General features: G+C 40.6%; 1 protein-coding gene and 1 long non-coding RNA gene across 4 annotated transcripts in view; one reads left to right on the top strand and one right to left on the bottom strand.

The window, feature by feature from the left end:
* Window positions 1-1693: 1693 nt before the first annotated feature.
* The window catches only part of kiaa1549la (KIAA1549-like a), a 66591-nt gene continuing 42413 nt past the window's right edge, over window positions 1694-25871 (bottom strand). For 2 of the 3 annotated variants that reach the window (XM_029152626.3, XM_029152628.3), the window contains 13 exons: window positions 25198-25233; window positions 20224-20414; window positions 16784-16929; window positions 12516-12640; window positions 10964-11184; window positions 9564-9696; window positions 7840-8081; window positions 7488-7656; window positions 6425-6522; window positions 5448-5593; window positions 5224-5378; window positions 5071-5142; window positions 1694-4690 (listed from right to left, as the gene is read on the bottom strand). In XM_029152626.3, the coding sequence (XP_029008459.1) occupies window positions 5113-5142; window positions 5224-5378; window positions 5448-5593; window positions 6425-6522; window positions 7488-7656; window positions 7840-8081; window positions 9564-9696; window positions 10964-11184; window positions 12516-12640; window positions 16784-16929; window positions 20224-20414; window positions 25198-25233 (1692 nt within the window). In that variant the 3' untranslated portion in view covers window positions 1694-4690; window positions 5071-5112. The remainder of the gene's footprint in view (window positions 4691-5070; window positions 5143-5223; window positions 5379-5447; window positions 5594-6424; window positions 6523-7487; window positions 7657-7839; window positions 8082-9563; window positions 9697-10963; window positions 11185-12515; window positions 12641-16783; window positions 16930-20223; window positions 20415-25197; window positions 25234-25871) is intronic. The other variant, XM_029152627.3, reaches the window with a different exon arrangement.
* On the top strand, window positions 16872-20216 carry LOC121202286 (uncharacterized). Its single transcript, XR_005897788.2, has 4 exons — window positions 16872-16982; window positions 18402-18483; window positions 19854-19965; window positions 20057-20216. It is a non-coding gene; the product is annotated as an uncharacterized LOC121202286 (long non-coding RNA).

The raw sequence follows: 25871 nt of genomic DNA, 5'->3' as shown, positions 1-25871 counted from the left end.
TGCAGCAGCAGGTAGAAGCAGCCGACCGCGCAGTGTTAAGTACAGAAAATAGAAAGCCCCTTAGGAAATGAAACAATGAAACACTAGACAGAACTGGACAGACTTGACAGAAAACACTGAACAGCAATTTTGGGGTCACAGTTGGTGACACAGTAGGTTGCTGTGTGTGTGTGTGTGTGTGTGTGTTTGTGTGTGTGTGTGTGTGTGTGTGTGTGTGTGTGTGTGTGTGTGTGTATTTTCTTACCAAAGTGAGGACATTTCAACAAAGCGAGGACATTTCGGCCGGTCCTCACTTCTTTGAAGGCCTGTTTGAGGGTTAAGATGTGATTCTAGGGCTGAGGTGAGAATTGAGTTTTTGAGGTTCTCACTTTGATGGAAGTACAAGGATGTGAGTGTGCGTGGGTGGGGGAGGGGTCTCTCCAATCTCTCTGAGTAGTGTACAGTAAGCCCTGAAATCCTGCTCTGATCTTCAGCTGAGTAACTTGCTTTTTTAATTCCCAATTGTTTCACTTAGAGAGATTATCCATTAATTACTGGCTAGAGAACACACACATGCACACACCTCCAGACTACACTCAGATGTAACATAGTGCAGTTAAACTGCACTGATTACACCAGTGCAGCTACACAGGCCAAAAAGTCAAAGGTGTAGAGAGCTGAGGCAGCAGCAGCTACAGGCCTTGCACACATGGATGCAAAGACACAGACATACACAGGCCACTGGGAAAAGTGCTCTGCAGCTGCTGAATTGGGAAGGTTTTAGCTGAGTATAACATCAAGTTCTCGCAAGGGATTAATACCGGAGAGACAGGCTGACCAAAGCCAAGACAGGATGAAGAATATCACAAACACCAGACACCTGAGCCAGCACAAACACAGACTGGTCAGTGCTCCGTAAGAGCGCTCCAAAGCCCTTTACATCATGCTGAGCTTCAATACACACGCCCGAACAAGCCCCCAGCCCCTCAAATAATACAACAAAATTTAATAGAGCTGCACAATTACATTTTTTATGTTAATATTGTTTTGTATGATTGTTTTTTTTTAATTGTTTTCAAGTATCAGTCACGATAAAACTTGTGTCAATCGGTTAGGAGTAGCTGAAGGTACAGTACACAGCTCCTCTACTGTTTGTTTTTTTTCATTCTTCATCTTACAATTTATTACTTTGTCTCCTATACCGTACGTTTCTACAGGTACCATCTCTCTCTATCACTTCTTGCTTCTCCCCTGTTTTTACTGCTTGCTCAAGAGGGAGTTTTTGTACATAATTGTACTCTATTTAGTTGTATTTTTGTTGTTAGGGTTTAAAGCTTTTTTTTAAGTGCCTTTTGAAGGAAGAAGGTAGAAGATAAGCAAGTGAGTGAGTGAGTATAAGTAAATTTATAAAACTAAGCTTAAAGAGTTAATAATGGCTTTATTATTCAAACTGGTCTAGTCTAGTTTATCTGCCTCACCTCAGAACAAATTGAATTTCATTCCTTCAGAGCACAGCTCCTACCAGACACAACTCATAAAGATGAAGAAATAATATGTTTCATTAACTGATTTAGGCTTTTCCAGAGGGTGAGAAAAACTGAAGCACTGTGGAGTCTGAAGGTGACGAGTACCGACGGTCGCTGCTTCCTCCTAGTGGATACAAAATCTAACAGCAATCACACTGTCACTGCTGTAGACAAATACACTCATACAGTTGTCAAAAATTTTGTTTGTCTTTATTGTTTTAATTTACCAAGTTTCTCTGCATCCAACAGCGTTCAAGGTTGTAGTCAGTGTGATCTCATCAACATCCACGTTCTGATAGTATGACATCATCAGAGCCACCTTGATGTCCCGGCATCACGACATGGTTCAAACAGCAGAAAGAAAAACAACTGACAGCCAGTAACTCTCAGAGTCCATCATCATTAAAAGCATCTTGCCACTACCCGTGTAAAGCACAAACATTGCACATCAAGTTATAGCATAGAATTAAGTCCTTGTCTCCTTTTATCGACTGGAGTCAAAAGCCCACCATGCTTTCTTAATATGGAGTGACAAAAAATATAATAAATAGGAGTGGTTCTTTATTCAACCATAAATGGGACTATACACAGAGTGTGATTTAAAATACAGTATCATGGTTGCTGTTCCAGCAATGAAAATGCTAAACACCAATAGCACCGTGTGCATTCATGCTGCTATAATTCTGTGGTTCTGTAACACCACACCACCAGAATCTTTTCTCCAGTATCCACATCAAACTCAACATATGCAGGTGTCGATTCAGACAAGGAACAATTTATCAGCAAATGTTCCAAGTAAAGGAAGACAACTTGTTATCTCTGCTGTTTTCTAAATGCAGGTTTCATTTGACAGACCTTGAATTTGCTTACACGATACAATGAACAGGTCCTTGGCCCCTGCTTTAAGTGTTTTGCATTTTGCTAAAATACAATATTTTAACATTCTTTTAACTCTGATTGTGACTTTAGTCTTTAAATTTGTGTCTCATGCTCTAAAAGAGCATTTTTTTTATTAAATCGGTTCTGTTTCATGATTTGGTGTCTGAATATAAAAGTGCTCATGTCATGTTAAACTACTGTATATGTATTTTTCATTCATCTTTACACTTCTACACTTGTTTCTCTATTCTCCTCTCCACTATCTTTCATTTGGCATCATTTGCACTGTACAGTATATCTGTTTTATGTCCACTTGGTGAAATTATTCATATGGCTATAAACTCCTTTAGTATCACCTAAATGATGAGGAGTCCAATGTACGGTGTGCACACAGATTTTTAGTTCTCCTCAGAAAGACATGAGGGTAAATATAATTCCAACTTTGACATTCTTTGTACTAAAACTTGAAATCCTTTCGACTACTATGGCTACACAGTTTAAGATTAGTTTTAACTTTATGAATGGAAATGCAGGATTAGATATAATGGACAATTAATGCCTTCCTGGTTGTCGATCCTGCCCCTCTCTCACTTCTGTTTAATGCTCCTCAGTATGTTAGCAGGACTATGAAATAAGATGATAGAGAGAATTTCAAAGTGTCAAAACAGTCCATTGGAAATGCAACAAAACCAAAAGAAAAGAAAATGGCATCAGAACAACATCAAGCAATTTTTTCCTTCAAGACTATTTGCATAAATCTCTCTTAATAAATCATCTGATATATACAGTAATACTATTAACTGTTACTTATGCAAGTCCAGCAAGTCTCTTGAACAGTACTATATCATAGTCCTTTGATCAAGTACTGATTCCAACTTCATCAACAATAAAATAAACAAAAGTCATTGGTTCTTATACAGTAAACATCTTAAGGTAAAACAACTGGTTTTTTTTCCTAAAAATACTGGCGTGTTTACATAATCGGAACAGACCTGAGTCAAATCAGAACTTAACTCTATCTTAACCAAATTAATTTCATGATGAATGTACAGATTGGAATGTGGCTTTGTGATGAGTAGAAGAACAAAGACGTAGAAGTAAACCACAAACCACAGAACTCGTCATTAAGGATTCATTATGAACACTTGACTCAGGTCTGTCTATGGTCAATGGACAGAAACATTGTACTCAGAGAGTCGACAGATAATAAAGACTAAATCTTTTCCATTGCTGAAATTGATGAAGGAAAATGATAAAGGAAGAAATTATTTTTTAAATACAGAAATGCCATCACAGCCACAGACATCTAAGCCGCCGTTTTCTCTGCGTCAAAGGTTGTAATGTTTTTTTTGCCTTAAATTAAGATGAGTAAACGCAAAACACTCACTACATCTTTTTGTACAGTAATCCATTGATAATAATCAATGCACAAAAAAAGACAGAAGCACACAAATATCCAAAAACTAAAATTGAGACAGTTCAAGACGAGATTTTTTTTCCTTTTTTCATAAATTTTCCTCAATTAAGTTAAAAACACAAATATTACCAAGTCCTAGATGGTTTACACACTGTAGGAATTTGGATTGATCGAAATAAAAAGCACAGTTTTAAGTCAGTCCAGCTTTCCTGGCTTCATGATGGACCTTAGGGGCGAGTCCAGGATGGTCTAGTCCAGTCCAGCCCAGTCCAGGAGGAGCAGATATTGGCCATGGCTGGGGCACTGCTGTACTCTGAATGTTTTGCTGGGTGCCATCATGTTCTGGATAGATGGCAGTTTCTTTTTGATAACTGCTGGGGAAAGAATTGTACTGTAGTCACCCTGTTCATCCACACCACATGTACTGTATGTGATTCCAGGCAGGGAAGCTCAGTACATCTTAACTCAGCTCAGCTTTGTTCCCCTTAGTTCCGTTCAGCAGTGTGAGGAGCCTCTGGCTGTAGAGTGGTGGTTAAAACAGAAGAGGCAGTCCACATAGTGCCAGTGAGAGTCTGGGGGCTCAGGGAGCAGGATATAAGAAAGAGAATTATGGCTAACGCTATGCTTTGATAAAGGGACTTACTGTATAATGGTTTGAACAGATGAGCGGGGCTTTTAGAATACAGGGGGATGACTCAAAGCTTAGATGGAAAGAAGGGGGCAGATGAAGGACAGCAGCTGCTGCAGGCAGTGTGGAGGGAAGAAGTGGTCCAAAGGTAATGGTAAGGCAGGAGAATGACCAGGACGAGGTGAAGAAGTGGCGTTAAAGCTCCAGAGAGGTTTTAGTGATTGGTTTGTAAGGAGGCCCTCTGCTCATCAAAGGATGTTCCTGTGGATCAGAAGATGATCACATGTATCAGAGTCCTGCCACAGCAATACAGGAGCATTTTTCTTTATTTAGCCTTGTCTTAATTTCTCTTTGTAACAACAGAGGCATTGCTTTAACAGTTATTAGACAGGTGGTTTGTGATTTGTTCATTGTCTAACCTTGGCTGTACTGTGAGAAATTAAAAATTTGCTAACTGATAGGAAAGTGGTTCACATTCTCACATGTAATCACATCGTATTACATTTATCCAGGAAAACAGAAAATCAGGCAAAGTCAACTAACCAGGCCAATGATTTTATTTGAGTAAAAAACTTCAGTAGAAGTTTTATTTTTATTATAACACTAATACTTAGCATCAGCAAAGCAATAAAGTGACCCACCAAGCATTTGGCAGTTTCACTCAGTGTCACAGGCAGATGAATTCAGCAGATGGTTTCAAGGTGACGCGAGTTCTGCAGGAGGACAAGAAAAGCAGTTTCAGCTGATCATGTATGAAACTGAGTGGAGCTTATTGTAGAAAGCAGCTGTCTCACCGGCGTGTCGTTCCATTGCCTCGGCAAGTCTTCTGGCTCAGGAGGATAAGACATCCAGGATGGGCTTCGGTACGATGATGGCGGCGACATCACAAAGTAGTCTGAGTAACCCGGGCGGTTCGCTGATATAGCGTAGACTGCTGTTATTGGGTTTCCTGTGAGATGTAAAAAGGATTTATCCAATTGCACCACTGCATATTTTGTACCTTCACGTTCCATCTTACCTGAGTAGGTGCTGATGGACTGATCAACAGTAACAGCTGGAAAAGGGGTCCTGGACAATGGCAGATAGGGGGCGCCACTGTGCTGTTGGACCTGCAGGTCTGAGACCTCTGGCACGCGAGGCTTCAGACTAACATCAGGAGTGGAGCTGTTTGACCAGAGGAGGGTCGAATGTCAACATAATATATTAACTGCTGCCAAAGAAGAAGTTACTCCCAAAGGTTCTGGACTAGCTTTGCTTCCTGAAGGCGCTTCGAAACTGGCTCAGTTCTGATTGACTGGACTTTACTTCAAGAGGAAAACCAATTCTTGTTGCTGAAGAACAGAACTTTATGATAAAAATCAAGATTCCAAAACAGGAATCTTTTTCTCTCTCTCTTTCCTACAGAACATTTAGTTTGTTCCTGACTACTGTACAGCCAGTGAAAGCTGCTTTGTGTGCCAGACCACTAGATGGCAATGTTGTCCCTAAAAAACACTCAGAAAAACTCAACAGTGGCTGCTCTGCACTGCAGTGCTAAAGTGCCCAGCAACACAGTGCTCACAGCAACAGCATTTAAATCAGGATGCTGTGGGGTTCAAGTGGTGCAGACTAACATATGGGTTTGAGAGATAGGTGAGTGGTATGGAGTGAGAGTGGAGGAGCAGGGCCAATTTACAAATCTTGCTGATTAACATTCTGTTTTCTCCTGTGCAGTTTCTGCTAACAGTTATTTATACTTCTTACACAGGCATCAGCCTCAGCACTGCTTTTTGATTTGCTGTGGAGTTATGACTGATTTGAAACCCTACAGCATGTGTCCCTTCCACATAGATTTTGTAAATCTTTTCTTTTTTAAAGGATACAGACCTTTCTTGGTTATTTTTCAATTGTCATTATTACTTACAAGGACCTATTATTTTTGATGTTGATGTTTTCTATAGATTTTGCTTTTGAAGTGCATGAGTCAATGCCTATTGGTAGAAGTGGGATGGGTACCGTCTTATAGAGGTTCCAGGTGGTGGTCCTGGTCTTGAGGGAATCAGGGGCGGGGGAGAACCAATGCCCATATCAGGAAGCTGAGTGAACCGGAAACCCTACAAGAACATCAAAGGTCCATTACACATGGACTTAACATCTGACTCCCATAACATTGGAGCAAATACACAACACAAGCTCATTTCACAGCTTCTAGTCCTGAAAGGTCTAAAGAATCAGATAAATGTGTGAGTAGGGAAGAACGTGGAGGACGAAACTCAAAAACAAATTTAAAATGAACAAGGTAACTTTGTTAGTGGGGGGTTGATCTCTTCAACCTCTGCAAAACTGTTCTCTTGCTCATAAGTGGCAGCTTTTCAGGACGTTCAAACTTTACAAATATGTTTAAATTATCAGAGTGCACAATATGCACAATATGGATACTTAACGTCAAAATGCTGATAGAACTGGTAATTAGGCCTGACAGAAACATTTGTGTCAAGTTCAGTTTGACTTTCAAAAGTACAATATAATGGATCTGGACGCCACCATACCTGCTACCCGCTATCGTAAAACCCTTGAAACCTTGTTTTTTTGTGCAAAACAAAGACTTTTCTTTTTTTATGAGGTAATATTTAGGATTCTACCTTAGTGGCACCGTGTAATGAGGTGTTGTACTGTGTAAAACAGTGTTTGCATCAAGCAGAAACACAAACAAATCTACGAGGCTAAACAGCACAGTGGAAACTGTGATAAACCAAAGACAGAAAAAAATCACTGACCCGATGATGTGCCCGTCCATCAGAATACATGGCTCACGTGCTGTTACTCTTAGCACAATGTGGATATATTATATAGATTCATATCTAACTGATCACATCAATTTGTTTATTTCAAACTTGTGTCTTTGTCCATGATTTTGATATTTTCATTGGTCAGTTTCGTCCTCAGTGCTGTGGCAACACACATCAATTTCCATCATCCTCCGGTATGCTGAAGTGGAGGTGGAGAAACTCATTTCTAAACCCAAACACATGTCTGCGGACTGTGAAGCCTTAGCTTTTAAGCTCTGTGTAGGGCTTACTGGTTTGGGCAGGCTACACTGATGCATGTCGTCGTATCCTGTACTTCTCTGCCTGCCTCCACATGGATGGTTCATGGTTCCTGGGGCACTGGTTACCCCATCACTGTAGTGGCTGGTGTGGGACGGATTGTATGCACTGTGGGCATGGTGGTAGTGATGGCGGCGGCTGCTAATAAGAGACAACAACATTAACAAGTTAAAGAATCAGTTTTACTTTGTGTTCAGATAAATGTAGTCTACTTTCTACAAAGAGCTTGGGAGTGGGTTTGCAAACAGCATCTCTCCCTTTTCTGTCCTACGCAGCACTGTACAGTAAATAATGCAGATGTTCTAAAAAACAATGTGAATTTACTTAGTTGGAGGGGAAGGTGGGTCATGGTCCGGAGGAGCCAAGCTGAAGGCGTTGCCTAGCAACATGTGCATCTGCGTGCGGACCTCGTCAATGGACGGCTGAGAGCTGAGTGTGGAGGAGTCGGAGCCACAGTGAGCTTTCACCCCCAAGCTGCTGTTCCCGGTGCCAGTGGATCCGCCCCCAAAACCCAGAGAGCTCATCAGACGGTCAACATTGGTCTCCTCAAATGGTTCCGGCTCTCCCTGTGAAGGAATCGTAGCCAACAAAAGACTGCCTTCATCAGCTTGTGCATGAGGTGAAGAGGAGCAAAATGTCAGAAAGCTGCATGGATCTTTGGTTTCCCACTCAGAAAAGGAAGTTAGGAAATCATAAATATTATAAAGTAGATTCCTAAGGCAGTGTGTGTGTGTTTAGAATAAACAGGCCTGCCTCTTAGCTCCTTAACAAAACACACAAACTATTTTGTAATACTTTGTACTACATTACAAGTACAATTACAGTAGTTCATTACCACAATACACATTAAGTTGGGGGTTGGGTACAGTAAAATGGCAGAACAACCAGCGGTGACCTGATCATGCCAAAAAAACATGAATTACTCCTTGTTATAATAATAAATATTTTACACTGTTATTGATAGAAAATAGCAGATTTGTTAAAATATGTCAACTCCTTTTCACATAACAAACTTCAGTTATTCATCACTGTTCTGATGAACAACAACACAATCTGATAATGTCATCTTAACAGGATTCTATTGAAGATAATAAAATATTACACATGCTGTAAATATGGTCACACACTAACCAGAAGCAAACCAATGATCAGCCCAAATGAACACAGACACACGGCGCACTCGCTTCCTTTTAGAAACCATTTAGAAGTCAAATTGATAAGATACACATCTAGTGTTCACGTAAGCATCCATGCTCTGTTCTGCTTGTGTTGTTCCAAACAGTTTGGTGCATCAAAAGCTATTAAACGCTGTCAAATCTCCAATCTGAATCCTTAAATAGGCTATAATCATATTCAGAGTCATTGACATTCAGCTAGGTAGCACAGCTGATGTTGGTGCAGCACAGCAGAGGAGCAGCATGCAGAGATTCCACTCACTCTTTCTCTTGATCAGTCCCCATTTTATCTTTTGCTTTCCCCATCTTTCTTCTTTTCTTTATGGTTTGCTATGTTTTAGTATTTTTTCTAATTCTTTGGTCATTTTCCTTCCTCTCATTTTTACTTTCTGTGTCTTTGTTTCCATTAGCTGCAGAATTATAAAGTTCACCAAAGGGTACGTTGTTACCTCTCTTTCGTGTGACTCTTTGTATCTGAATTACAGTAGAGATAGGGCAGAATGGATTAAAGTGAGAAATGCTCTCAGAAGGTTATTTAAATTGAGTTTTATTTTATTTTTGCCACAGCCAATGGCGTACTTGGACAAAAGTATATTAATCTATAGTTTATCATTAAACCTATCATGAAGCACATGGTCACAGGTCAGACCTGAGCTACTGTATTGTATTAGTGGAAATACGTATGTATCAGAATCACACTATCTATGGTCCTGCTGTTTCTCAAGTAATAAACGCTTCCATTTACAGACCTTAGGAAGGTAAGGGAGGACCTTGCATCTAACATGACCAGATGTACCTCCTTGGCCTTTTACCGTCTCTGTGATCAAACTGAAGATAATTCATTCATGTTGTTTTCTTAATCGAGTTACTTACATCGTATCCATTGTTGCGGATGCCCCTTCTTGATCTTTCTCTTAACACCAGCAGGTCCATCTCCGTCTCCACTGGGCTTGGGCTGCTTAGAGACTGTCTGCTCCAGTAGGTGGGCTCCCGTGGGTGGGAGTACCTGGGGGACAGGAAGAGAAGCCTTCCTTCACAACACTGACAGTGAAACTCACGGCCACCACCAAAACCGAAGCCTAGGAAGGGTAATTTCAATAAAAAAAAAAAAAACAAATAAAGCTCAGGTCAAGGGTTCAGGTCAGGTTCATGTTCAGGACTGGGAATCTAGCGTTATGAATTTGGGTCATGTTTGGTTTCCACAGAGCTCAGATTGGAATTGAAAATAATTATATGGTTCGGTCTATATTTTAGTCAATTAAAAAAACAACATGGATCTAGATAATAAAACATTTTGTCTCCTCTATGAATAATCATTAGACTGTATTTAATGGTACAGGACATGTACTGTAAATAATGTTATTACAGTGAACTATGGCCTGGAGGGGCTGTGATATCAGGACAGCTAGTGAGATACAGTAATGTAACTAGCTAATAGATATTTTAAAATAAACATATATGAAGATAAAAATGTGCTGTCAAATTCCCTGACATTGATATAATTAAGTAATAAGATCTGGTGTGATACAGAGTGACAGAATTCAGCTGAACAAAACAATTGTAATGGACCCAACATAATTGCAAAATTGTACGATGTAAAAAGTAATGAGTAATGTAAGCTTTTTCAGTTTGCAGTTACTGTACCTCAAAAACTGGTATATGGTGTATTGTCAAATCCAGATTTATGAATTTTATGGAATTGAATCCTTTTGCTTTTTTCCATTCCAAGCGACAAACATAAACAGATAATGAACCATGTACAGGCTGAAAAAACAGGCTAATGACAAAGAGAAGCAACAGGAGCTGTGACAGGTAAAATATGATGCACCAAATTTACCTAACACTCAACACTAATGTGTTGCTTAGCAACTACAGCTGCAGGTCTACAGTTATTTGTGCAAAAATACAATGTTCATAGTGCTTTAATTATTTAATAAATACTCATCCTATAACAATTTCATAATAAAGTACAGTCAGAGTATGACTCAGTAGTGAAGCACTTGGTTGAATTGTTTACATCTTGAATGATAATGGATTGAAATGGAGCAAAAATAGAATCAGGTCATCAATAATGAAACGGCCCCTGTGCTTTGATACTGATGTCTAATCCTTAAACTTGTGATTATCATTTTTATATAACTGTCAAAATGTGTGTGATTTGTCTCAGCATTTATAGTCTGCAGTGAGCAGGAGTTGAGGTCGTAGGTTACGGCCGTGTGCATTTCAGTATTTTACAGCTACCTCCTGCTTCTCTTGTATCCGTTCGCTCTCACCTCTTATGACATCCTGCAAACGAGGCCCTCTTCTCCTCTGCAGTCATTGGTTCCTTGCCTCCGTTGTTGTTCCGACTGTGCCTGGTTTCGCGATGACTGTAACCATGGCTGCCGCTCTCAGACAGTGAAAACTCTCCGTAGCCCTTCCTCCGGGCCTTCTGACGCAGTTTGTTCCTGTATTGCTCAATGTCGGATTTTTGCTTTAACCCAACATGGTTTGCCTGCAAACAATGAAGATACTACATTTCTTGAATCTGTATGCTTAGGGGGCCACAACGGATTCCGTTCATAGGGAATTGTTTATTCATTTGAGGTATTTTTTAGGCGTTTCTCGCTACTGTACAGCGATAATGTGAGTAATATGTTTCAACAAATGTTCCCTGCAGTTAGACAATCCCAGAGAGTGTCATGCCCTAATCATGATATTTTCTGCACCAATCAATTACAGATGAACTGGAAAACCAGAGAGATGACCCCCCAGAAGATTTTCTAGTCTCTTAACTACCAGATTGAGATGTAAATGTATCATTAGCCTGGGTATTTGATGTCTTGGCTGCAAGAGGTTAAGGTACTGTAGAATCAGAAGGAATGTGAGCGAAGCATTAGCGAGAAAGGGATGTTTAATTGCAGCAACAGCTAAAAGGTACTGTAAACTCTGTATCTGTACAACAAGTCCCAAAGGTAACTTTATGTTAATCCTACAACAAGGAAAGGGCAGGATAACAGTCACCTGAAGCTCGGGAATTAAATGAATAGCTTTCAACGTTTTTTGCCTACAAAAAAGATGTTATTAAACCCTCTTGGTTTTTGTTGCTACTAAATGTTTGTCTATACTATACGGGCCTCTTGGCTACACAGGGGTGCATAAGCTTAAAACTGAACCTATAAATTGCTTCTAGTTTTTACTTATTACCTTTAAGTAGTTCTGTGGACAGTAATTAAACCACGTGTCCAATACTGCACACCGTGCAGAATTAGATAAACACATTGATATTTTTAATCTAGAAAAGAAAAAGAATGGAGGCTCTGTTGGGACTGGGATGGTTTTCTTTTCTTTTCTTTTCTTTTCTTTTCTTTTCTTTTCTTTTCTTTTCTTTTCTTTTCTTTTCTTTTCTTTTCTTTTCTTTTCTTTTCTTTACTTCTCTTTTCTTTTCTTTTCTTTTCTTTTCTTTTCTTTTCTTTTCTTTTCTTTTCTTTTCTTTTCTTTTCTTTTCTTTTCTTTTCTTGCCATTCTGCAGCAAATGTTGCTGTACTATGAGTACAGTATCTGTGTGACTCGATGGTGATGTGCTACCTAATACTGCACACTGATACGGCCTCCTGGGGTGCACCAGATCGATTGAGGACACAAAAATGCACCAAATAAAACCTGAAACCGGACAATGACCGTAACAGACTCGCCTCAACGAGGGTGAGCATAAGAGAGCCTTGAAATTGTGTTCATTACTGCAACATCAATCTGAAAAATAATGTATTGATGAGTTCATGTCAAAAGTCTTTTCAAAATCATCCCCCCGTGTTACAGCAGCATGAGAATTTCGTCTGGACTCACCTCCCCATTGACGACCACAGAGTCTTGGCTGTGGGAAGAGGAGGAGGGGTAGGAGTACGTTGGCTGGGCCGTCATGGGCTTAATGGTGATGAGACGCAGTGAGCCCGAATGATCTTCATACGGGTCTGAGGAGACCACAAGGGCAAACAGGAAATTAGCGCACAATGTAGCTATACTTCAGACAGCAATCCTTGTCTTGTTAGTCTAACTGCCGCTCTGTGGATAAAGGCTCTTTAATGTATGTATGAGTCTTGGGCACGCTCTAGAGTAAATTGAATTTTCTGTGTCAAATGAGAGTGTTGGACTTGATCTGTGTCCTGTCCTCTGCTGGAGTGCATTTAAAGGATTACAGCTACATTTTGGGAAATGTGGCTATTTGCATTCTGGTGGAGGATTACGCAACAAGATGAGTCCCTCTGTCATGTCTGTGTAGTAAATATGAAACTGGAGCCAAACGCCAGTTAGCTTTACTTACAGTAGTACAAAGACTGCAAACAATGGCAACAAGCCTGTCTCTGTCTGTACGTAGCAACATCCACCCACTGTACCAACACCTGTAAAGCCAATAACGGATTCATCTGGAGCTGTTTGCTTATTAGGTGGTTACTGTACTGGACATGCAGAACCAGCTAAGCTGTTGCCACCAATGTTTACTGATGGTTGAGATCAAGCCAGCTCTCTGTATAGGAGGTGGAACCATTGTGGGCAGGATATGTTGAGAACCACACAGTGATGAATGTGGCGAGGACGCTTTTGATGATAGCTTGTTATAACTACTGTAGGTACTGCAGAGGGACATTCAACCAGTGCAGCGAGAGCGGTGCAACTCAGTGCTCTGAAAAAGATTAATGAGCCCTTCGGTAGCTCTATGGTACAGTACCTGAGCCCCCCCCCCCCCACAACTCTTTACCTCTTTACCACAATCAACTCCAGGCTTTTGCTCCCATCAAGCTTCGGGCTGTTTTTGTGCACAGTGATGCGATCGGTGATGCAGCATTTATTTAACTGACTCATTTTGTCCTCTGAGACATAGGACTGTCATAGCAGACTTATACAGCTTGCTAAAGGGAGGCTGAGCTGCAGTCATGTTAATGCTTAAACCGTTTCAGCCTTTTGTTTCCTTATATCATCAGTTGTGTTGGTGTGTTTTGAGGCTCATCATTTCTGAAATCATAGCTCTATGTGGCCTTTCATTTTAAAGTAGCTGTATTGATGTGCAGTGGATGCAGCAGCAGATGGACGGTGCTGTGCTCTACTGAGTCCACTGTGACTCATTGTGCGCCTGACATCATATGGCGGTGTGCTTTGTTGTAGGCCTACAACAGTCTGTCATTAACTCAGTTCGAAACACATGTTGCCACCATTCATCCTGGCTGCATCTCTGCTGGCTTCTCTTTGTTGAGGTCGTGCTGCCCTCAGACTGTGACAGTTAAGGTCAGGGCCAGTGTCACACGCAGAAGACACTGGTTCAGAAGCCACGACAACAAACATAAACAACACTGAACACAGGCTGCTGCCATGAAAGTGTACAATCAATAAACTATAGTATTCCTTAATTCTGTGTTTACACCTCATTGTGTCTGACTGGAGCAGATTCTACAGTACCAATTCTAGATGGAGAAAAATATATGACCCCACTGATCATGTGTTGACTTGTCTACTGTATTTATCAAATTGTGTATGTATTGATTTATTTTAACTCATTGAATTATTTGTAATTATCCATAGTTTGATTTGTCTTTGTGCAATTATTCTTCTCTGATGTTTCTTGTTAGATTTATATTCATGTGTCTTTGTTGAAGTAGAGCCTACAGTGTATTTCTGAACGACTTCTGCCTATCCAAGCTCTTTCTCAACAGTAATGAAAAAATGAAAGTGAAATCTCTCCTCCTCTCCTCGGAGAGTTGATTCATTCAACTGTTTTGAATGAACAGCTTTTGCAGATTACTTTGTGCAGGCAACAATCAGTGTTTCATCTTTCATCATGCCAGCGTTAACCATGTGTTTATGCTGAACACTCTGATGTTTACTACTATTTGTAACTGAACCACTATGTCTTTTGTTTTTTTTTGTTTTTTTTTTTATCCTGGCCAGCAGTTCAACAAGCAGCATGTATTAGGCTAAATGTCGTATTGTGATGAGCAGTTTTGCTTTTTCCAGAGGAGTATATGAGAAATACATATACTCCTCTCGATTATGGTTTATTCCATGTTTTTATTATTCCATCGTAAATATATGCGATATCGCAGAATGGGTGGACAGGCTGAGTTTGTGCATGTGGGGTGGGGTGAGAGAGAGTACAACCAGCTGCTGAAACCAATCACATTGATTAAGCAAACATTAGGTACAAAATAAATAAATGAATAAGGACATACAGTACCTTAGGCAGACACATTCATAACTAAATAGCTGCTATACTATATTTGGCTGTTATGTTAGATGTTAGATGTAGGCACGTGCACACTGTACACTTACTGTATACATACAATACATTAATACACATACATCTGTGCATATACAGTACTGTACTGTATATTGTATTGTTATTGTTTACAATGTTATTGTTGTCTACGTTTTATCCAGATTGAACAAATTTCTCTTTAAGCCAGAACATAATGTTATTTTGCCTCAATGTTATTAAAAGTGTGATGGTTCCATAATTTGTTGAGGACCTGAGACTATTTATGCATGGAATCACTATTAAAAAAAACTTTCAAATGTGCTGTAGGAGATTAATATCAAAGTGCTACTGTGGTGGATGACCTGTGTGTGCCCTTTACTTCGGAGATCTGCCAAACTGATTAACATGAGAGAGGCTTTTTGTTTCTCCAACTGGACATTGTATTCAATGAGAACAATACACAAGCCTCCAGGTATCGTCTATATTTCCTGCTTGCTCAGCTCTGTAGGAAAAGAATGGAGAGTAACTCGAGTGACGTATTGATCATGTTTTCTGCAGCTTGTCCTCTGGCACCATTTCCTAAAATGCTCGTGTCATAAGCCTAATTTCTTAAATCATTACTTTCTTTTATCTGAAAATGACGTGGAGAATTTTCTGATTGTTCTGATTTTGTCTAATCAATCAGAGAAGGTGAATTATATCAGACTGGTCACCATCACTCACCACCACCCTCATAGAGGTTTTGTAAGTTTATGGAAAGGTTCAAAACACAACAAAAGTTGTGAGACCAGTGAAAATAAATGCTTCCTGTGTGTAGGGTAGCAGCCACATAACCAGAGCATCTATGTTCAGGGTCCAAGTTGTCTTGTGATACTATATGATGGACACATTGATTTTGAAGCAGCCTATCCAAAACTTCATACATTTAACAGTTGAGGTGATAAATGCATAGACTGGTACTGATCACTAGTGATCCCAGCGATGGTCATGGGGCTCGTACAGCACTTTAATGTGTCCATTCCTAATGGTTGCAATGGGGTCTTAGCGTGTTTGCTGTAGACTCACTATTTTTAACGTCTGTATGCCCAATCTTTATGCGACTCCACTGAGACCAAAAGTATGAGAGGTTTTCGTTCGCAATCTAGAACACTTACATAGATTCATCAGCTGATTTTTAAAACATGCTAGAGCTTATAAAGCCTGTCCTGATGTTACCCCAGACTATAGTCATTTAATACTTAACATAATACCGTGTTGGTGCTTTTTATTAGCTGCACAGCGCCTCCACTTCAGAACCTAACCCTCTGAGTTTCACACACGTTTAGTGATTAGTCATTTTTCAAATACACAAACCATATGCTGTGGGTTCCACGGATTTGAATCATACCTAAGGTGACAGTATGCTATCACATCTCCTTCCAACTCCGCTGCTGTCTTTGATCTGTGTTTTGACTTTAATATAACTTGATGCTTAAGAAATATTCTCTAGAAAGTGTTGCTTTAATCTTCTAGGAGTTAACTGAAAACACCTCATTACAAAACCTAAAGGGCCTCTAGTAATTTGGCTACTACACTAGTATACAGTGTGTAGAGTAGAGTGTAGAGTGTGTGTGTGTGTGTGTGTGTGTGTGTGTGTGTGTGTGTGTGTGTGTGTGTGTGTGTGTGTGTGTGTGTGTGTGTGTGTGTGTGTGTCTTTAGCCATCATGTGCATGAGTTAGCTGAGTGTGTCTGTGTCTTGTTATTATTATTAATATTATTTATAATGACCACCACCTTCCACGTCAAATGATGTGACTATGTGGTGAAACCAGCTCTTTTCTCTGTCTGGCTGTTTATCCTTTGTGCTCCTCTCTCTCCTCCTTCTCACCGTTGGTGCTCCTCTTGTGCAGCTCCTCCTTGCCGTTCTTGCTGCTGCTGCCCGTGGCCGTCCTTCGGGCTGAGGAACTCTTGCTGGTGTTTAGCTTCCCGGAGCCTTTACTTGACACTGAGCCCTCCTCCTCACTTGGCAACCGCCTGTAGTCGTCATAGCAACAGAGAGGCGAGGAGAAGAAGACAGGGTAGGGCTTGTGAGTCTCTACTTACATACAAATAGACTATAATCAGAAAACACAAAATTTTCAACAACTTTAATCATAACTTGAATAAAAGTAGCATTAATGAAGCAAAGAATGATCATGGTCATACCATAACATAACATTTTCTACCAATAATGTCTGACCTCCTAACAATGACCTATTTTCTCGGTTTTCTGTATTTTTGAAAACCTTACTTAAAGATACATTTTGTAGTAAATTAATGCTTTATAAAAAGTTAAACTGTAAATTTAACTGAAATCAACTGACACTGAAGCTCCAGTTCACTGTAGGGCAGGTGGGACATACATCCTTCCTGTCCATAAGTCTGTTTGATCTCTTTGACAGCATGTAGCTTCTTTTCAAGGTCCTTTTTAATATGGTTTTGTTCCTCTAAGGTCTTAAAAACCCATCACCTATTACTTTCAAATTCAGGTGGTCACAAGGGCAACAAATGAATATGTAAGGGTGACAGAGTGAAGCTGCTTGTTCTGTCCCAGGTGGTCAGAATATTAAATCACCCTGAGCAGTGATGCAATTGTGTTTTAAAAAACCTGACTTGATTTGTTAACCAGGGACACAATATTACACCTATGCTGTTGATGTGTCTGCCTGTATTGTGGAATTCTAATGAACTGGTTGCACGTGTTGAATGTTTAAGGTATTGTTGTAATCACATAACCCTTTTATTCTGATTCTTGTTCTCTACTTGTGTCATTGTGTGTTAAATGAAGAATGAATTAAATATAAAAGACATGCAGAAGTGAAACAATGCTAACATTGTTGGGCAGGTTGCTCAGCAGCCAACAGCCTTGATAGAGTTCAGCTCACTGTACAATGCATGTACAGGTAAATGTACTGTAGGTCTCACACTCATTCACTTGTGTCTACTGTATATATAGTTGCAGCGATACTCTTTGACATGGTGCATTACTTAACCCTTACTTAACCTCTGCCATAACAACCTCTGTTAATAAATGCCTAATGCCTAACCTTTAAAAAGACCTACTGTAAACACACACACACTGTTCTGTAAACCACATGCTCAGTGAAACACAAACGCAATGCGCACTAACAACCTCGAGGCACCTAAGCCACAGTGGTTCCGCATTGTGACAGGCCTGTCTACAGGTGGTGTAAGATCAGCAAGACCGGACATTACAGAGCCACGAGCGAGGCTAACAACATATACACAGTGCAGCGTGCAGCCACTGGCTGGCTAAGTCACAGTGAAGCTCGTGTGGTATGAAGTGCCAGAAAAGCCTGAGGGAAGGAGGGAGAAATGTGGTGTGTGTGTTCCATATAAATCTGCTGGGGAAGGTCAGAGGAAGGAGCAGCAGAATCAATAATCACAGCGTTGGAAAGTCATGTTCCTCTCACTGCCTCTCTGCCTCTTTGTGCCTTATATTGTAGCTCTCTGGAGGACGCAGTGTGCAGAAAAACGACTCTCCCTGCGATTCCATCCGTCCACTCCCCTGTGGTTAGCATTCAGTCTGTATCCTTTCCTTTCATCAGAAAACAGGACAACCTGCAGCTCCAATGATTGTTCATGTTCAGAACACAGCCTCACTTTACTACAGTACTGCAAACACTGATCACATCCTTCCTACTGTGTTGGGCGCTTGGCTCAGGCTTCAGAAGCCACCAAAAATATTACAATACAGAATTAAATTAAAACAATTCATTATTATTTATCATTATTATAATATTTTATTTTTTAGGTTTTAATTAATAATAATTTAAAAAAGATATGTACTTACTGAATATGTACAGTTTTACTGTCACAAGTATTGTCAGGCATGTGTAGATGCACTCAAAAAATGATTCTCTAGCATTTTTAAGTATTATATACTGTATATGAAAAATAGGATTTCAAATAAACACAATGTGAACATGCACATACGCAAAAAACATCAAATAACCTTTGATTGAAACAGGTTGGTCAGTATACCAACTAAAATGTAATCATTTATGTAATTTAATTACATTTAATTTGCATCTTAACTATTTTATCAGTTAATGGCTATGTGAAAATATAAACTAAAAGATAAGATAATAACCACTAAAAAATTCTATTTCAAGCAGGAACAACTGGGTAAAAACTGCCAACTTCCTGCTTCACATGTAAAGCTACACTGACTGAGCCACCAGAGCACTCCTCATAGAACTGTTGAAGGAAGGAAGAATTTGTACTTTAAAAAGCAATAATGTACAAATTGTACAATTTTATATAATGTTTATACATTAGATTTTTGCTGTTATATTTCAGTGGATATAGCATTGGACTGGGAAGCAGAAGGTTGCCAGTTCAGGCCCAGTTGATCCCAACAGCTCGTTGAGTGAGTTACTTCACAGTAGCTTTCTGAATATGTCTAGTCAGATGTAGAGAATACCGTTTCCCCAAGTGAATCAATGAGGTATAATATTTAGACATACTTTTTTGATCCGCTAGGAACAATTATTGTATTATGTGATGAAAATGCGATGAAATTACATAATGACAGTATTTGGTCTGATTATATATATATATTCATTTTTGCAGTGACAGAAAAACGCTAAGGTTTCGGCTGATAAAAGCTCAGAAACACGGCACCAATTATTTATTTCTGCTCCTTATTCCTCTTAATTCTAAGAAGCCAGCACAGGCTGGCGTCAGTTCACATCCCTCCTTGTAAACCAGTAGCACTTCACCACATCCTAATTTTCTGCTCCTTGTTAACACTAGACTTATCTTCAGATCATGTCAATCTGTCAGAGTCTGAACTGCTTACGGTCGGCTTCTTTCTGGCTTAACACCGCAATGCACAAACAAACACGGATATGCAGGCCCTGCTGAAAAGATTTTTTCTTAGATTTTAATCACAGCGTGTTCACTGACTGAAGCAGCTGCTTGAGATCTTTCCAGGTCCCGTGTCATGAGGCTACAGTACCAGCTGGAAACAATATGTCTTTTCACTCACTTGCCATAATATAAAAGGTAAGATTCCTCAGCATAATGATAGATAGGTTCAAACTCCGATGCACATACTTGGTATTTGAATGTTAATTCATTATATTTATTTTTTCAGACTTCCTATTGTTCCAGCTACATTGAACGTAAGGTAATTAGTCATAATAATTAGTAATTAGTTAGTTTTTCTGCTTTCTCACTAATGTATTGAAAGCTGTTGCTTGCTGCTGCAGCAAGAGCCTATGTTCAGAGCACGACTGTATGCTGTTCAAGCAGCTCTCTTACCCTCCTTTGTGTATGTCGGCAGATGGAGGCCTCTTATTGTTGGTCCCGTCCTGGTGGGCCTTCTTATCCAAAGACAGGGACTGCGGAGCATCTCGTACGGGCAAACCCAACACTAGCGTCTCTTTAGTGACAGAGATGGCTTCATCGGTCCGACCCATGTGCTTTTTGGCGTAATCAAAGCCTTGGACAGGCTACAAAGACACAGAGAACATACAAACAGTCAGAAACAGCACTCGAGTAAAGGATCTTGCACCTTTGAGGTCAATCCATTCATTGATTGATAGTCCACCAACAACACAAAGGCATAAAGCACATGCAAAAAGGCAACACAAGCATCTGTAGAACAGGATGAATGAGAATGAAATACTGTAAGCTAATGCCATTTACAGCCCACAGTAATGAGAAATAGAGCAGCCACAAAATACACAGCACTTAGGAGAAACACCAGCTAATCCGGTGAGAGTATTTGAAACGGGTACAAAGTCAAAGCATTTAAACAATAATCAAAGCCCACAACAGCAAAGTAATTTGCCACAGTCAGGTTCACATATAAAATGTCTGACCTAAACAACATCATAGGAACTAGTCTGGAAGTACGTAGTCTGGAAGGACATAAACTTGCCACTGCATTAACAGAACAGCACCTCCACATACTGTACAGTAGGTTTTGGAGCTTATTTCTATTTACATACTGCTGCTCACATTTACTACAACCTCCCTTTGATTAGCAGCAAGATCCTGATATTGAGCTTTTCAGCGTGAGTTGGCACAGCTTAAACTTGTTTGCGACTAACACGTCGTGCTCTGCTGAATATTAAAGAAGAAACATCCAGATAAGTGTTGCTTCCGGTTTAGATAAGAGTAATTGGCCGGGCCTCCCTCCTTCAACTAGTTTTTATCAGTCTCCAAACACCATGGTTGGCATAATGAAAAAACTATGGAGAAATAAATAAATAATACAGATTAATGGCACCTTTGAAGTCAGGGGATTCAGTAAAAGAACAGAAGATTAAAAAGGCAGCTGAAGATGTGCTTTCCTCCAAGCCCAAACGCATTCTGTGTATCACCAAGCGCTTTTTAATTTACTAACAGACAACAGGAGGGAGAATAAAGAAGACCATTTCAGGTTACACAGCAAAACAGACCAATCCCAGATTTTTGCTTCCCCTATTCTATTTTCGGCAGCTCTAAAATGGGACGCCTAATGCACTTGATGATGCATGCTGAAGTCTGAGTGCATGTGAGGTTGGGTAATGTGGGCATCCAGCTGACAGCGCTCTTAATAATTCATCAGTCATACACACCGCTGTGCCGTCAGCCCGCTCCTGCACACGTGGCTGCGGACGCGCATGGGCATTGGGGAACACACGTGTGCACACGCGTACACTACGCCGCGGCAGAGGGGACAAAGGCATTAATACATAAGTGGAGTGTTTGTGCATCTGCATACGTCCTCCAGCCACTCAATGATGTGCTGCACGGTGACAGCTGTGAATCCTTTTGCATGAAAGATGTATGGAGAGTGCAAGGAACGCATTCCCCCACGGCCTGTGTTCACACGCTGAGGGTGAGTTTAACTGTGTGTGTCTCTTTTTATGATCAACAAAGAAAGAGGAGCAGGCGAAGGGGAAGTACACTCACTGAACTGCACGGGCCAATCATATCTATATTAATTTTCACTATCCACATGGATCTCTGAGGAGAAAGCACACAGAGGAGCACTGTTAAAGATGAGTCCGTGTGCATGGAACCAGTATGGATCACACAGGACTGACAGGGCCGCAGGGTGCAGCCTTAAAAAGACGTGTCAAATCTCAACTGGTATTTTACAGTTTCAAGGTCTTTGTTCTACGGTTCAAATCACATAACCTTCTTTCCTATTCAAACTATTTTTGCTTTTTCCCTTCTACCCATCCTCTCTTTGTATGTCCATCAACCTCCCTCTCTTATCCACCGACGGCCCATTGACTTAACAAATGGCCATCTTTCATCTTGTGTGAGCAGCTCAATTAAATGAAGCCAAGCCTCCGAACCCTCTGTCAGAAGACGTGAATAGTGGTTTTCTCCGCAGCCGATTCAAACAGTGACCAGGAAAGGAAGCAGAGGAGGAGACAGCACGTCAACACGGTGGTCAACAATTTCCTTTACTAAAAGGAATCATAAAGAGAGTGCGAACACAACACTAGGAAAATCTTCTGCACTTTTTTCCTTTCTCGTGCTGTGAAACACAAGCTCCTCTAATTTTAACTTTGAGCAAGAGCAAACAGCGGCATGATGAAGTACAGCAGATGGACGAGATATGCTCCGCTCCCCTGTGGCCATACTGATTTAAATTCACCTCTAGTGGGGTAGATGGCGTGATCACAACACATGGCTGCATGCAAAGCCGCATCCTGAAGAGGCGGTAGGATAAAACACACAGCACAGTACTGTAGATTGGGGTGCACATCTGCATGGGCCAGCGCCGGTTAGATAAGGTCTCGGTGGAGCAGGCTGAGGCATTAAGCAGCAAAATGCAAAACATCTTTGAGCCACTAAGTGGCAACTACTGCACTGTGCTTCCACTGAACGACTTGAAAATAAAAAATTGATCTTCTATTGTCTAATCTCTAGTGTTTAACGTGGAAGGCAGAGATGTGACGTTTTGCTGCTTACAAGGCACAGAGGAAGGAAAAAAACACTTTGAGGAACGTTCTGGTTGAGAATCGTGCAAATTGATGAAGCCAGTTGGACTCGCAAAGTCACTGTATAGCGCTTAAACACATGAAGGCCTGACATAAACCACAGTCCTGATCGGCAGCTTCAGCTTGTTTCTGGTGGCGACTCATAGCAGCACGTACAAGACACCGACTCAAGGCTTGGTTCCAAATTCTGCTCAGTTAAACGGTTCTGTGTGTTGACGCCCAGTAGGGGTTGAGACCCTCTGTTTTTGGATCCATTTCACAAAAACACCCTCCAAACAAGCGTCTTGTAGGGATAAACTCTCCCTGCAGTAACTCTGGGGCTGCCGTGACATGGTGCCACGTTTGCTTCTGTTCATCCTTTGTCTTTGTCAACACTGTTCTGTACAGTAATAAACCCTAAATGACACGTATCTCTCTAAATCGTCCCCATGCAGAAAATGAATTTATTACAGTATTTCCAATGTAGACAGATGTAGATGAATCAAAGACAATGGACTACAACTCCACTGCACTCATTTGATTCGGAGAAAAGGCATCTGAATTTCAAGCAGAGCTTCTCAAGCTAAGCGACTGTAATAAAGTGGATGTATTCCAACTGCCTTTTCAGAATAAATTTGCCTTTTGGGTCCACTGCAGCCCCGAAATCATTATCTGTGAAAAAAGGATTCACCGCCCTTCTTCTGCCTCTTACCGTCTGCCACATCATTTTTACTATGATTACAACAATCAACATGTGGACTCCTAAGTGCTAGAGAAAAGTATGACATTCACTTCAGTTCAGTTGTGTTTCCTGTAAATAACATCAGTTCACAACAAGAGTAATCAAAAGTCAATAAATTGTAATTAAGAGATATTCTGTATTTAAATGTATGTAAAATAAAAATAAACTTTGGTGGTAGTGAAGAGGAGAAACTCTCTGTAGAGGAAGAGAGCAGAACCAGGCTAAATGTGGGTGGTCGTCAGCCTCCATCGGTTGGGGTGAAGGGGTACAGTAGTAGATGCACCATAGGTACAGCAGGTATAAGGGAACACGGTGGTGTAGTCTGCACTGTGCCTCACGTGGTCCCGATTCACAGAATCACCGCCTTTTCCTGTGGCGTTTGCATATTATCCGAGGGGCTATGTGGCCCTGTGACGGACAGCTTACGTTTAACCTGCTCCCTCACAAGGATGAAGTGGTTGAAGGTGAGTGACTGAAAGAGAACACACTGTCGCACTCTCCTCGCTTACAACTGAGAAAGAATAAACACAGCTGTGGATAGAAACAGCGATTGTAGCCAGCACCACTTGTAAAATCTCACATTTCAGCGCTCTTTAATATTTGATGTGCTCGCCTCCAAAACGCAGCATATGTTAAAACTAATGTTTACAAATGGTAGTCAAAGCAAACAGAACTGTAAAGACAGAATATTGAAATGTTAATGTTACAATAAGGAGACGCACAGTAAACAGGGACGGTGGTTGGTCGCGCGGTTATAAGCTGTCATGTTGCCCATCAGCACAACCAAGCCTTCATTTATCCTTGTTCTGCCTCACGTCGCCTCCTGAGGGACAGGGATAAAAAACGCTGGACCAAAATAAGCACCACAGCAACAGTAACCACAGAGATGCCCTTTGCATGTCTTTGTATTGTAAAGCGTTTCATCACTTTTTCCATTTGTCATCTGTGACTGTTACAATGTCGCAAGCACAGTGCAGAGCCTCCTTTGAAAGGAGGCGCTGGGGTCCATCAAGGGTCCCTGCTGAGCCACAGTGGAAGCAGGCTGGCTTCATATTAATGCATAAAGCAGCTGGCTTCAAAGAGCGAGGAACTGACGGAGCGTCACTGTCAGCAGGCGACACGCGCTTGAATCAGTTTTTATGAATGCAACAGAATAAAGATGAGCTCAGGTCTGCAGGTTCTGTGCTTCTTTCCTGGTGGTGAGGTTTATTTGCAACCATTAAAAATGTCTCTTAGTGGTTTGCCTGTTTTTACAAGCCAGCCGCTCCCTGTTAAGTCAGTCCATTGACTCAATATACACCAATCTTAAGGAACATGTTAGCCATTTTACACCCCTATTACGTTTTCTTCCCTCCTCCTTTATCTCCTCACAGCCAATAAGGAGAGTGGAATAAGTCAAAGCACAGCACGCCAGCCACATGCAAGAATTTACCCAGCGACAATGACAGCCAGCACGTTCAGCAACAAGCTGCTGAAAAGGTAGTGGGGTACCAATCAATCAAAACTATGAAGCATTCATTCATTCATCCATCATTCATTCACTGACTGAGTCTGATTCTCAGTGAATACCTGGTGGTGGTAACTGCCCTCCCTTCGATATGAGGTCTAAAGAAGGAAAGAGTTAGGGCAAGGTCAGGGAGGGGTGAGCAGATTAGAAGATAGATTCTGTTAACAGTAACACAGAAAGAGTGTTTCACGAGTTAACAAAAATCTCAGAAGACAATCACATCGCTTTTAATGATGAAGGTTAGATTTTGTTATTATTTCATTGTTACCAAATCTTTTGGAAAGAGCTACTGTAAATAAGGAATTCTTCTCTGATGGACTCAACTCTGTTCCTTTACAATCCAACTGCTATCACACATACTGTAGTATGTTACTGTAGATCGTCTTTGTTGCTTATACAACCATTATGAAGTAGGAATGAACTTTTTTATTATTATTATTTCATAAGTGTAATTGAAACATATCCTATTTAAAGCTACAACATTTGTGACTACATTATAGTGTGCTTATAATTATTTCATACTGTAGTTGTGTTTAGGAGCAGCCTTTAAAACAAATCATTCAGTATATAAATTCTAATTATATATGAAACATTGGCTGATAACCACGTAAAGCAGCTGGAATCATTTTATTGCATGTTACTGTAACGAGGAAAGAGAAAACGTTTGCTGGTGACTCATTGCACACAGTTCATTTGCCATGAGGACAGTAAAACGTGCAGTCTGTACTGTACACCG

Source organism: Betta splendens, chromosome 6 (assembly GCF_900634795.4).
Source record: "Betta splendens chromosome 6, fBetSpl5.4, whole genome shotgun sequence".
Classification (NCBI taxonomy): domain Eukaryota; kingdom Metazoa; phylum Chordata; class Actinopteri; order Anabantiformes; family Osphronemidae; genus Betta; species Betta splendens.
This window is presented reverse-complemented; position numbering and strand designations above follow the sequence as displayed.